Genomic DNA, 12412 nt, shown 5'->3' with positions numbered 1-12412 from the left:
CAAAACTGCAATGCAATATATAGTAGCAACCTACTTCTAATTGACTCATACGGATATTCAAGTTAGGAGTAGAAGTAGGCCACTCCTCCCCACAAGCTGGCTCTGCTAATCAATAAAAATATGGTTGATCTGATTATTTGACATTCAATCCTACTTCTGGTAACCTTTCACCCCCTTGATTTTTCAAGAACCTGAGTTGATAAAGTGTGGTACTAGAAAAAGCACAGCTTTACCTCTCTCAAAAATATTGAAAGGCAATGGCAGCAGAGGCTTATGAGGATGTTTTCCAAAGATGCGTGTGTGTGTGTTGGTGTGGGTGTGGGTGTGTTTGGGGGGTGGGGGGTACTGTTTCTTAAATAACTACACCTAGTTTTAGGTTCTACCAGAAAGGAAAAGAATTGTTCTTTCCTATCCACCCTGCCACAATTGCTCAGGAATTGTGATTTACATTACTGAGAAAATAACTTCCATTAAAAAGTTGCTGCATGTTTCTTTTTCTCTTCCCTTATTCCTATTTTGCCCTTACCACTGGACAGTAGAAGCTGCTGAAAAGGCAGATAAAGGTAGTATTTAGAAGATGAGAAATCGTTGCTGATGAATCGAGAGTTGCATAGCTTGAGACCAATTGGGACAACTGTTCCTACCGTTATATACTTCCCTACATCATGATGATATGGCTTGGAGTGCTAATTCATCTTCTGGAATTATGCAGTGACATTTCCGTCCTATCAGACCATCATTCCTCCTCATGAAACTCACTCTTTCACAAGTTGCAGAACCTATCAAGTACCAATCAATAAGAAATGGGCCCTGAATCGTGTGTAGTACATTAAGCACAACAAAGCCGAGAATTTTATGGCATTTCTTGCTGGTAAATCCCCACCCCTTTTAAGGAGCTGCCCTTGCCAAGATTCTCTCTGTAGCAGATTTTCTTTCACATGATGCTTCTTGGTAAAGAAAATATCCCAAAGTAAAAACTTTTCTCCCGAACAAATAAATTTAAAAGCGATTTTTTAAAAAAAAACAAAGTTTAAGTAGATTATCAGCAGTTATTGATGATGGCTTCTCCTTGGATTCCACGTAGGTTAACACCTAATCTGAATAAACCTTGTACTACCTTTTATAATAAAAATAAACGATCAGATATGGTAAGAATAGAATTTAATTATTCGGAATTGTACATCAAAAGAGAATTTGTGGGACGGAAGATAGAAGCAGACTTTGTGTCCTTTAGGGGAAAAAAAACACTTTATAGAACGGAACATTTTCTGTTTGGGGTTGAGACAGTTCAATTAGATATTTTTCTTTTGGTGGATTTTTCTTCCCTCTGCTGTCGGAAACTCATGTCAAGTTTAAATACTCCCGACGAGACTCCAGCAAGCGGATCTCTATCTCCTAATTGGGATAGGGTTTGTTATTATTAACCATAGTGCCAGCTGGTCTCCCCATGCAGTTGCGATGGGATTCTAATCGCATTGTCTCAAAGCGACAACCAGCAGCACCTCCCTAGTAAATCATGGATTCATAATCTCGCTTCTGACACCAGGATTTCGGAATCTTGCGAGATTTTACCGATGCCTGCTGCCAGCCAGAACTATCGGTTGATGATTTTGGGGGCACGTGATTTAAATTGTCTGCAACAAGAATTGCACAGTCCCAGGAAATGTCTACACGAAGCACTTTAATTGCAAAAAAAAAGTATGGCAATTATTAACCATTTTGTCTGTTGCAGTTCTTCATCATTGCCTTATCAACACTAGGTGGTGTTTAGGGATATTTTTTCCCATAATTTTGGGAACACAAAATGAAATTGAATTGTAATAATGTGTCGTTCCAGGTTTTCTTTTACTTGAATTTGACTTTTTGACAATTGAATTGTATAGAAAGCTCATGTCCAGATGGTGTCTCTCCTGTTAGCTCTGTTTCGAACAAAGCATCCTATCAATCATTTTGGATGATTCCCAATGCACATTATTCCAAACAGGGACACGCTTTGTAGATGTATAGAAAGGAACAAATTACATGCTATTCACACAAAATAAAGAAACATTTAAACACACACATGACACTGTGTGCCATATTTCTAAGGATGACTATTTTTAACGAGTTAAGCCGATTTGAATCGTTGGCAATGGGCCGGAAGAGCAATAGTGGAGCTAATTAGACTTACTGCGAGTTACAGGTAATACACCATAAACACATTTTTAAAAAACACATTAAAGCAACTGCCATTGCATTCGATGTCTCATCCACCGAGCCCCCGCTCAAATCAAGCTACAAAGCCTTGGACGAAAATAATGGCCATGAGGAAATGTAATCAGAAAATAGCGGGCTAGCTAGAATAATTCTATTCTGCCTCAAGGCTGCTCTGTCCTTATTGATGAATGTATCATTTAGTAACGTGCAAGCACACACATATTCAGTGCAATCAAAATTTGGTCACGTAATCGACGAGATAAAACAATTCATTTTCATAAAACAATTCATTTAAATAAAGACTGATGTTATAGTTTATAATACATGTCACCATCTTAACACTATTTGCAACATTTCGTGGTTCCATGTGTTTCAGTAAATACAACGCCGCGTTTACTGGCCGCCCTTCTAATTGATAAGAAGGAACTAGGCCTCCAGCTCTCGAATTGCAGAATACAAATGAATTCGGCAACGTAAATTACAGTAAAAATAAAATATGTACAATATTTACGAAGCTACATAGAGAATTGTTTATTTTGTTCTTTAAAATAAGCAGTATCCACTGGAAGCAATAAATGTTATATTTTAAAAAGAATACACCAATAATAAACATAAATACCAAAATTCAGATGTAAATGTACACAGAGCCCATCCTCAGCATAACTAACACTGACCATTTTCTGAATGCACAGAAGCACGCTCGGTGAAGCAATATTAAAAAAAATCCCAGCGTGGAGAGATTAGCCTGGTCTCTATAGCAGTAACAGATCCGAGCAATGGGATTCACTAAGTGTACATGAACATTACGCAAGATCCTGCGCCTTCAATCCATCGAGAAGGGGTTAGAGGGACCCTGTTCGCTCGAACAGGATTTTAAAAATCAGGACTCAGGACAGAGAGAGAAAGAGAGAGAGAGAACCATCTCGGAAGATCCCTTGATTCAGCACCATCTAGTCCAGACTGCTCTGAAAACACAAGCATCCTCCCTCCAGCATTAGAGCAATGCTGCAAGATTGGAAAAAAACATCAGGTCTGTTGTTTTTCTCTTGAGGTGTCGAGACGCATTGCTGTGCCAAAAGGCGTAATCCTCCTAACCAACTGAATCTCGTCGTTTCTTTAGAAGATTTCCTTATAAATATGACAGCAGTTTTGAATATTTATCACAGGCGGTCGAGTCCCAGATGACTGGATTTTGTAGTAACCGACCGTTGGGTAATTTTTGCTGGATCCATTATCTTTATTGAAGGCGTTGCTTGTGTTTCTTCTTTCTTGTTTGTTTGTGTTTTGTTGCCCGGCTGCTTTAATTGTCCAGGCGCCTTCTTGCTCTGAATTGTGATCCTCATTTCATGCATGTCCAGGGGTGGCAGGTTCGATTTTGACGATGGAGGGTCGTATTGTGGAGGTTGGGAAGATGGCAAGGCTCATGGACATGGCATCTGCACCGGCCCAAAGGGCCAAGGGGAGTACGCGGGCTCTTGGAGCCATGGCTTCGAGGTGGTTGGAGTGTACACCTGGCCAAGTGGTAATACCTACCAGGGGACATGGGCACAAGGGAAGAGGCATGGCATCGGAGTGGAGAGCAAGGGAAAGTGGGTCTACAAAGGCGAATGGTGCCATGGTTTCAAAGGACGATATGGGGTTCGGGAGAGCACTGGCAGTGGAGCCAAGTACGAAGGGACCTGGAACAATGGACTACAAGATGGATACGGAACAGAGACCTACAGAGATGGAGGTAGGAAAAGGAAACTTAATCAGTGTTTCACTGAGTCATACTTCGCGAAATAAAAGGATTTTGGAGGCGAGGAACATGGTGGCAGTAATAAAGCTGTATTCAAACGTTTTTGGGCGTGCCGAAAAGTTGATAATTGGAGGTGGCTATTTTAGGGGGAGCCCAGGATCAAAAACACTGCGTATAATGTATGAAACCGTTCTAAATTCTGCAACGTTTTCCATGACAAATTCTAAATTCCAAATTGAGGACGTGTGAGGTTTCAGAATCGGTTAATGTTACTCGCTGGTGAAACTGGACAACTCAATTCCAGGCCCAATTGTAAATGTTAGGTATCTAATCAGAACAGAAAGAATCGGTGCAAGACCCACAGGCGGAAACTAAAAAAATAAGATTTCAATTTACTCCTTTGTTTAAAAAAAAACGTGCAGCTAAGGTTGAACTCCTAACAGACCCATAACTGTAAATTTGTTCAACCATCACCAATTGTTAAAGGAGGGACACTTGACAAAAACCGACTAAGGAGGATGCTAATTCGGATAAGTAAAACGAGAATTGTCAGATCAAGGGAAAGTGGGATGCAATGCAAGAAATTGATCACCCACAAAACACTGTTACATTCATTATTTATCTGCAATAGCAGTCGTGGATGATTGGTTGGTTCTCCACAGGAACAGAAAACCAACACCAGAGAGAAACATAATTTTGAATGTGCATAAAGCAACCATTAAGCTAGACAAGCAAAGAACAACATGAGCTGTAATCATTGGGTTCCAGACAGGAATGAGAAGACGGCTTGAGGTGAACGCAAAGCCGTTGTGATAGGCTAGTGATGACTAGGCAAAGATTTTAAATTAAGACGCGGGTCTGCTGAGTTTGCAGAAACCGTGTAATTATTGCATCTAAGGTTTCGATTTATACGCCTAAACGCCGGTTGTGTTTCCTTGGCGACTGTACAACACGTTTTCCGCATCGTGCATTGTGGAATAATTTATTCTTAGCGCTATTGTGATTGTGGGGCTACTGTATCCAGATGTAATCTGAAGGAGTGGAGAAGCTATTGGGTGTGCTTCAACTTTGCGTGGTATAAACTGGCATAAGGATTTAATCCGCTTGTCGACGGTCTTAGTAAAGTCACCGTGCCACCAAATATCTTTGTGAAACATGCATGAGATAGGAAATAACCAGACTTAAAAATCCAAGAGCCCTTCAGGGGACCTCACAATATGTACACGGAATTATAGATATCGTGGCACATATTTAAGGGATAGTTTTGTAGGACCAAGAAAATGAGGTGATGCTGTTAAAAGAAAGATTTCTGATGAGTATACAATCAATTATTAATTAATAAGAAACCACAAACAAGTCTATATTGAATGATTCCGACTACACAACGCTATGGGTTTAAATTACAAAAGGTATGATGGAAAGGGAAGTTTGTTGGATGAGAGCACAAGCGAACGTAACCAGAAGGATGTCAGAGAATTCATGAATTACCCAATTCCTACAGCAGACAGTGCACAGGGAAAACTGGCATCACCTCAGCCTGAACTAGGGAAAAACCTTACAGACGTTATTACCATACTAACTTTCATATCCTTGTGGGAATGGCAAAACCTACCCTTTCATTGACTCGCTCATTGGTTTGGCTGAACTGGTCCTCACCCTTAACAATTTTTCCTTCGAATCCTCCCACTTCCTCCAGACAAAAGGGGTAGCCATGGGCACCGTATGGAACCCAGCTATGCCTGTCTCTTTATTGGCTATGTAGAACAGTCCATCTTCCATAGTTATAACGGCACCACTCCCCACTTCTTCCTCCGCTATATTGATGACTGCATTGGCGCCACCTCATGCTCCCGCGAGGAGGTTGAGCAATTCACCAACTTCACCAACATATTCTACCCTGAACTTAAATTCACCTGCGCCATCTCTGACACCTCCCTCCCCTTCCTGGACCTCTCCATCTTCATCAATGATGACCGACTTAACACTGACATTTTTTACAAACCCACTGACTCCCACAGCTACCTGGATTGCACCTCGTCCCACCTTACCTCCTGTAAAAATGCCATCCAGTATTCCCAATTCCTTCGCCTCCGCCGTATCTGCTCCCAGGAGGACCAGTTCCACCACAGAACATATCAGATGGCCTCCTTCTTTAAAGACTGTAATTTCCCTTCCCATGTAGTTGAAGATACCCTCCAATGCATCTCATCCATGTCCCACACTTCCGCCCTCAAACCCCACCCCTCCAACCACAACCAGGACAGAACCCCCACCTCAGTTCCTCACCTTCCATTCCACCAACCTCCACGTATCATCTGTTGACATTTCCGCCACCTACAAACAGATCCCACCACCAGGGTTTTATTTCCCTCCCCACCCCTATCCACTTTCCGCAAAGACTGTTCCCTCCGTGACTACCTGGTCAGGTCCACGCCCAACCCAAACAACCCACCCTTCCCTCCTGGCACCTTCCCCTGCTACCACAGGAATTGCAAAACCTGCACCCACACCTCCTCCCTCACCTCCATCCAAGGTCCCACAGGAGCCTTCCACATCCACCAAAGTTTCACCTACACTTCCACAAATGTCATTTATTGTATCTGTTGCTCCCGATGCAGTCTCCTTTACATTGGATGCCTTCTTGCAGAGCGCTTTAGGGAACATCTCCAGGACAACCCCACTGCCCTGTGGCTGAACATTTCAACTCCCCCTCTCACTCTGCTGAGGACATGCAGGTCCTGGGCCTCCTCCACCGCCACTCCATCACCACCCGATGTTTGGAGGAAGAATGCTTCATCTTCTGCCTCGAACACTTCAATCCTAGGGCATCAATGTGGACTTCATCAGTTTCCTCATTTCCCCCTCCCCCCACCTTACCCAAGTTCCAACCTGCCAGGTCAGTACCATCCTCATGATCTGTTCTACCTGCCAATCTTACTTCCCAACTATCCAGCCCCACCGCCCCCGTCCTATTTATCTCTCCACCCCTGAGGCTCCCTGCCTCGTTCCTGATTAAGGGCACCTGCCCGAAACGCGATTTTCCTGTTCCTCGGATGCTGCCTGACCTGCTGTGCTTTTTCGGCACCACTCTAATCTTGACTCTGATCTCCAGCATCTGCAGTCCTCACTTTCACCTAATCATTTTTATTGTCCAGCTCACTGAGCCTACAGTAAAATATGTAAATATGAATTATTGTTAAGTATTTGTAGATGTTTTCTTTTATTTCTGGAATCACTCTTCCCTCTGCCCAACTATAGGCTTTATATGAGTTGAAGCAGAAAAATATATTCACTTTTGTACCAACCTCTTGAACTAAGCTTTTGGCCAGTCTTATGTCTCAGTAGTATCAGGTTTGCAAAATAAGTTTCCCATGAAGCGCCTTTGGACGTTTCATTGCAGTGAAAGGGACATATAACAAGTTGTTGGTTTACACTGTGATCATCGGTCTTTTAATGTGAGGATTGGAGGAATATATATCTATATCTAAATAACTTAATATGTAAACAAGTACTTTCTGTCCACACACTAGGCTATCGTTTCTGATCCAGACATTTATAAGAACTCCTCAGTCTACAAACTCTTCTAGAAAACAGCAGTTAATCAGTAATTGACCTTAGAATTTACAGCAATTCAACTTTGTAGTTTAAAGAGTCAGATAATTAAACATAACTGAACCCCAGGAGCACAATAACATAGATTGCATGGTATAGCACCTCTGTCATTATAAATCAGAGTACTAACTCTGTCAGTCTATTACAGAAAATAACCCATGTTTCCAAACTTAATAGGACTTTTCATTTTATTGTTTTAAAATTTTATTAAAACCCAATGCACGCGGATGAAATCACATGCAATAAAATACCACAAACACCTGTGTAATGCCTCCAATAAATGTAGACTTTAAAATATTTTATAATAATCTGAATAAACTTCATGAAATGTACAAAAATGCTATTATATAATTGCTAAATTTTCAAAAGAAATATTGCTTTCAACAATACTTATGGTATTAGTTTTTTTTTCAAAATGGTCTCAATTGGAGGAGAAAGCCTTTAAATGGCAAAGATATTAGGATTTGAGTACAGTAACATGAAACATGAAACAAGAACAAAAAAGGCAATAAGTATGCAAATAGAGTCAATATTAATAGTAGTTGGAGTCGCAGCTAGATAGGATAGTGAAGAAGGCGTTTGGTATGCTTTCCTTTATTGGTCAGAGTATTGAGTACATGAGTTGAGAGTCATGTTATGGCCGTACAGGACATTGGCTATTGCGTGCATTTCTGGTCTCCTTCCTATCGGAAAGATGTTGTGAAACTTGAAAGGGTTTAGAAAAGATTTGCAAAGATGTTGCCAGGGTTGGAGGATTTGAGCGATGGGGAGAGGCTGAAAGGCTAGGGCTTTTCCCTGGGGCATCGGAGGCTGAGGGGTGACCTTATAGAGGTTTACAAAATTATGAGGGGCATGGCTAGGATAAATAGGCAAAGTATTTTCCCTGAGGTAGGGGAGTCCAGAACTAGAGGGCATAGGTTTAGGGTGAGAGAGGAAAGATATAAAAGAGACCTAAAGGGCAACTTTTTCACGCAGAGGGTGGTTCGTGTTATGGAATGAGCTGCCAGAGGAAGTGGTGAAGGTTGGTACATTTAAAAGGCATTTGCCTGGGTATGTGAATAAGAAGGGTTTGGAAGGATATGCTGGCAGGTGGGACTAGACTGGGTTGGGATATCAGATCAGAATGGATGGGTTGGACTGAAGGGTCTGTTTCCGTGCTGTACATCTCTATGACTCTAATGCCTATATCTGGAGTAAAATATGGAATAGTTTGCAATAAAATTAGGCTGACATACCTGTTACCTATCCATTAAACTATGATACACTTAAAAAGCATTGATTCTCAAAGTCATGCTACCAGGGCACATTTGCACTTTTCGGAAAACCATTTTCTGTAATTTAGTAGTTTTACACTAAAATGGCCTCAAAGTAGAATCTAAATCCATTGCCAAAGCTATGATGTGGCCAGCTTAAATTTAAAAGAGGCTTCTTCTCAGGTGTCCAATGGTCTCAGGTAATTGTCTTCCTGTAAATAGATATATTCAACCAATGATCTAAACATGACATTGATTGCCATTTTAGCAGAATTGGTCAGAATCTGTACGGGGTCTAATCTCTTCTATGACTGAAGAAGCCAAAATGTCTTCCAAAGGTAAACGTGACAGTACATTTGTGAGTCCAAAATGTTGAAAATGAGCCATTTCACTTCAGTCCAGCACCACCAAACTCCACAATCACCTTCACCTCACTGCACACTCTTCAGCAAGTTACATTTAAGGTCAATCTGGATGTCTTGATGCCTCAATCAGATGAATTGCACCATAGCGTTTGTTTATGCCTCACAGAATTTGAATCCCAAACACAGACCTACAAAGTTTAGTGGAGGACTGGAGCTTCTTGGTCATTGAAACAGGCAGGAAACCAATTCTATCATTTGGTCACGCAAACATGAAAAGCACCCGTTTGAGTTTAAATTGTGTTGGTTGCATCCTGATTGAAACGGTTAACTGGGATCATCAATTACTATTGTGGGTAGAAAAACTTCCAGTTGCTTGATACACATAAAATCAATGACAGCCATACACAATATTGATGGATTAGGGTAGTAATAGTGGGAGATTTATTAACTGGGGTCTTCATAGTGTGAAACGTTTAGAGGGAGCAGAATACATAAAATACATTGAGTAGAACTTTTCAAGCCAGTGTGAAGAAGCCTGTACAAGAGAGGGTATGGTTCTGGATTTGATTTTAGGTAATGAAGCTGAGCAAATTGTTGAAATGTCAGTGGGGGACCATTTTGCAGACAGCGATCATACCACTGTTAGATTCAATATTCTTATGGGTCTGAAATCAAAGTTCCAAATCAATTTTCATCAGATCAGGTATGAATTGGCCAGAATAGACTAGGACCAGATACATTTAGGTAAATCTGTCAGAGCAGTGGGACGCATTCAAGAAGGAAATAAAGAAAATACAGAAAGATGCTCCACTAAAGATAAAAGGTGAGGCAAATAAATCCTGTGAACTCTGGATATCATGGGATATACAGTATTGGATAAAAGGAAAAGGGAGACCTATAGCAAATACTGAGGGCTGTAAACACCAAAAACCCAAGAGGAGTACAGAAGGTACAAGGAGGATCTTCAAAAGGAAGTTGTGAAAACAAAAACGGGACATAAAAGAATAATGTCAAGTGAACGAAAGGAAAATACAAAGCTATTTTACAAGTACATTAAGTGTTCTGCAAAGAGAAAGAGTAAGCCCCATTAAGGACCACAGTAGTAATTTCTGTATGGAGCCAGAGGACATAGGTAGGGTTCTAAATTAATATTTTGTGTCAATGTTCACTCGTGAGAGGATAGTATGAGTACAGAAATCAGGGAGAAGCATTGAGATATAATTAAATAAATTAAAACAGACAGAGAAGAGGTTCCAAATGGTCTGACAGGCTGAAAAGTAGATAAATTTTCAGGGCCAGTGAAATGTAACCCTGGCTGTTGAATGAGGTAAGGGAGGAAACGGCATTCCTCTCTGGTCACAGGATGGGTGCTGGAGGACTTGCCAGCAGCCATTGTGTACCATCTTTCAAGATGAAAGGAAGAGATAAAACAGGAAACTACAGATCAGTCAATCTAAACTCTGGGGAAACTACTTGGAAGCAATTCTGAGGGACAGAATTAACCTGCACTTGGAAGTGCTGGGAATAATTAAGAACACTCAGCATGTTTTTGTTAAGGGGAAATCATGTCTGACAATTGAAATGAAATTTTCAAAGAGGTGTGTAGATGAGAGCAATTCATTTGGTCTTCAGCAAGGTTTTTAATAAGGTCCCACATGGGATCCAGAGTATTGTGTCCAGTTCAGTAATCCACTTTATAGGAGGGATATGATTACACTAGACAGATTGCATGGGAGATTTACCAAGATATTGTCTGGGCTAGAGAGATTTGGTTCTGAAGAGAGCTTGGATAGACTGGAGTTGTTTTCTTTAGAACATAAAAGACCAGAGCATGGGGCACGTGGTTGAGATTATGAGGGGGAAATAGACAGAGTAGAGAGGAAGGAATGTTTCCCTTTGGTGAAAATATCAATGACCAAGGGGTATTAAGATAAGGATAGGAGGTTTAGAGAAGATGTGACAAAAGTGCTTTTCACCCAGAGGGTGGTGGGAATCTGGAGCTCACTGTCGGTAAGAGTGGTAGAGGCAGAAACCTTCATAACATTTAAGAAGTATATATATATGTGCACTTGCAATGCTAAGGTATTCAAGGCTATGGGGCCAAGTGTTAGCAAATGGCTTTAGAGTAGTTAGGTGGCTGTTTTAATGGGTACAGACACAATGGGATGAAAGGCCTTTTTTCTGTGGTTAAGACCTCCATCACTCTATTCTCTCTTTGATTGACTGAGGTAATCATATTATTCCCTCTGTGATAGAAAATCCACAGATATTGGTATGCAACAATGCAGCAGACACAAGGACTGTAGGTTTTCCAGAATGCACAGACATCATTGTGCAGTATATGAAGGCCCTCCCAGTGACATGGAACTGCCTGAGGACTTTTATTCATGCTTTACATATAGACCTAAACTTGTTTTTGAAGGAATACATACTTCCACAGTTGTAAAATATATAAAATATTATTAGGAATTTGGTAGAAATTTGAATGCTTTGGCAGTTTCAATAGAGGTGTTGCAACGTCCCTTGATCTTCTGCTAATTTTGGTGCATTCCTCTCAAAACATATATTTGCATTGATCACACCATCATTTTCCACATTGCTTAGGTTGGACTGGATAACTTTCAATAATGTCATTGAATCTATCATTAGCTTTATATCAAAACCAAAAGAACTGCGGATACTGTAAATCAGAAACTAAAACATAAATTGCTGGAAAAGTTCAGCAGGTCTAGCAGCACCTGTGGAGATAAATCAGAGTTAACATTTCAGGTTGAGTGTCTGTTTATCAGAGGGTCTGAGGAAGGGTTACCTGACCGAACGTTAACTCTGATTCCTCTTCACAGATGCTGCCAGACCTGCTGAGCTTTCCTGGCAACTTCTGTTTTTATTACCATTTTATCACCACCTAAAGAAAAAATATTTATCCATGGCTGGATGAAATATGTGGCCAAAAGGAAAGGAAGACTACAAGGTGTACAGGACAACAAACATTGGCAGTGCACTGTCAAAGTCCTATAAACTCCAGGTCATGGAAGCAGTATTGCTTCCATCAGGAGTAACAGATTTAGTGGAGGTGGAGCTTTTGGATGGATACCAATTATACATTCAACAAGCTTCAAGTGCTCATTGTAATGGTACATTTTAAAACTACAATTTCAGGTCATCCCTATTCATATTTGCTAACAGCCTACCCTCTAAAACAATCTTTTCTATCAATCTACTTTTTATGGCAGTCTGTAACTATGGAA

At 40.8% G+C, this 12412-nt stretch overlaps 1 protein-coding gene across 4 annotated transcripts in view; it reads left to right on the top strand.

The window, feature by feature from the left end:
• The first annotated feature begins 2931 nt into the window (after positions 1 to 2931).
• Positions 2932 to 12412, top strand: part of jph3b (junctophilin 3b) — a 170576-nt gene continuing 161095 nt past the window's right edge. For all 4 annotated transcript variants that reach the window (XM_072596125.1, XM_072596124.1, XM_072596127.1 and 1 more), the window contains exon 1: positions 2932 to 3928. In XM_072596125.1, the coding sequence (XP_072452226.1) occupies positions 3547 to 3928 (382 nt within the window). In that variant the 5' untranslated portion in view covers positions 2932 to 3546. The remainder of the gene's footprint in view (positions 3929 to 12412) is intronic.

Source organism: Chiloscyllium punctatum, chromosome 26, assembly GCF_047496795.1.
Source record: "Chiloscyllium punctatum isolate Juve2018m chromosome 26, sChiPun1.3, whole genome shotgun sequence".
NCBI lineage: Eukaryota > Metazoa > Chordata > Chondrichthyes > Orectolobiformes > Hemiscylliidae > Chiloscyllium > Chiloscyllium punctatum.
The sequence above is the reverse complement of the archived record's forward strand: the minus strand, read 5'-3'. Positions and strand labels throughout refer to the sequence as shown.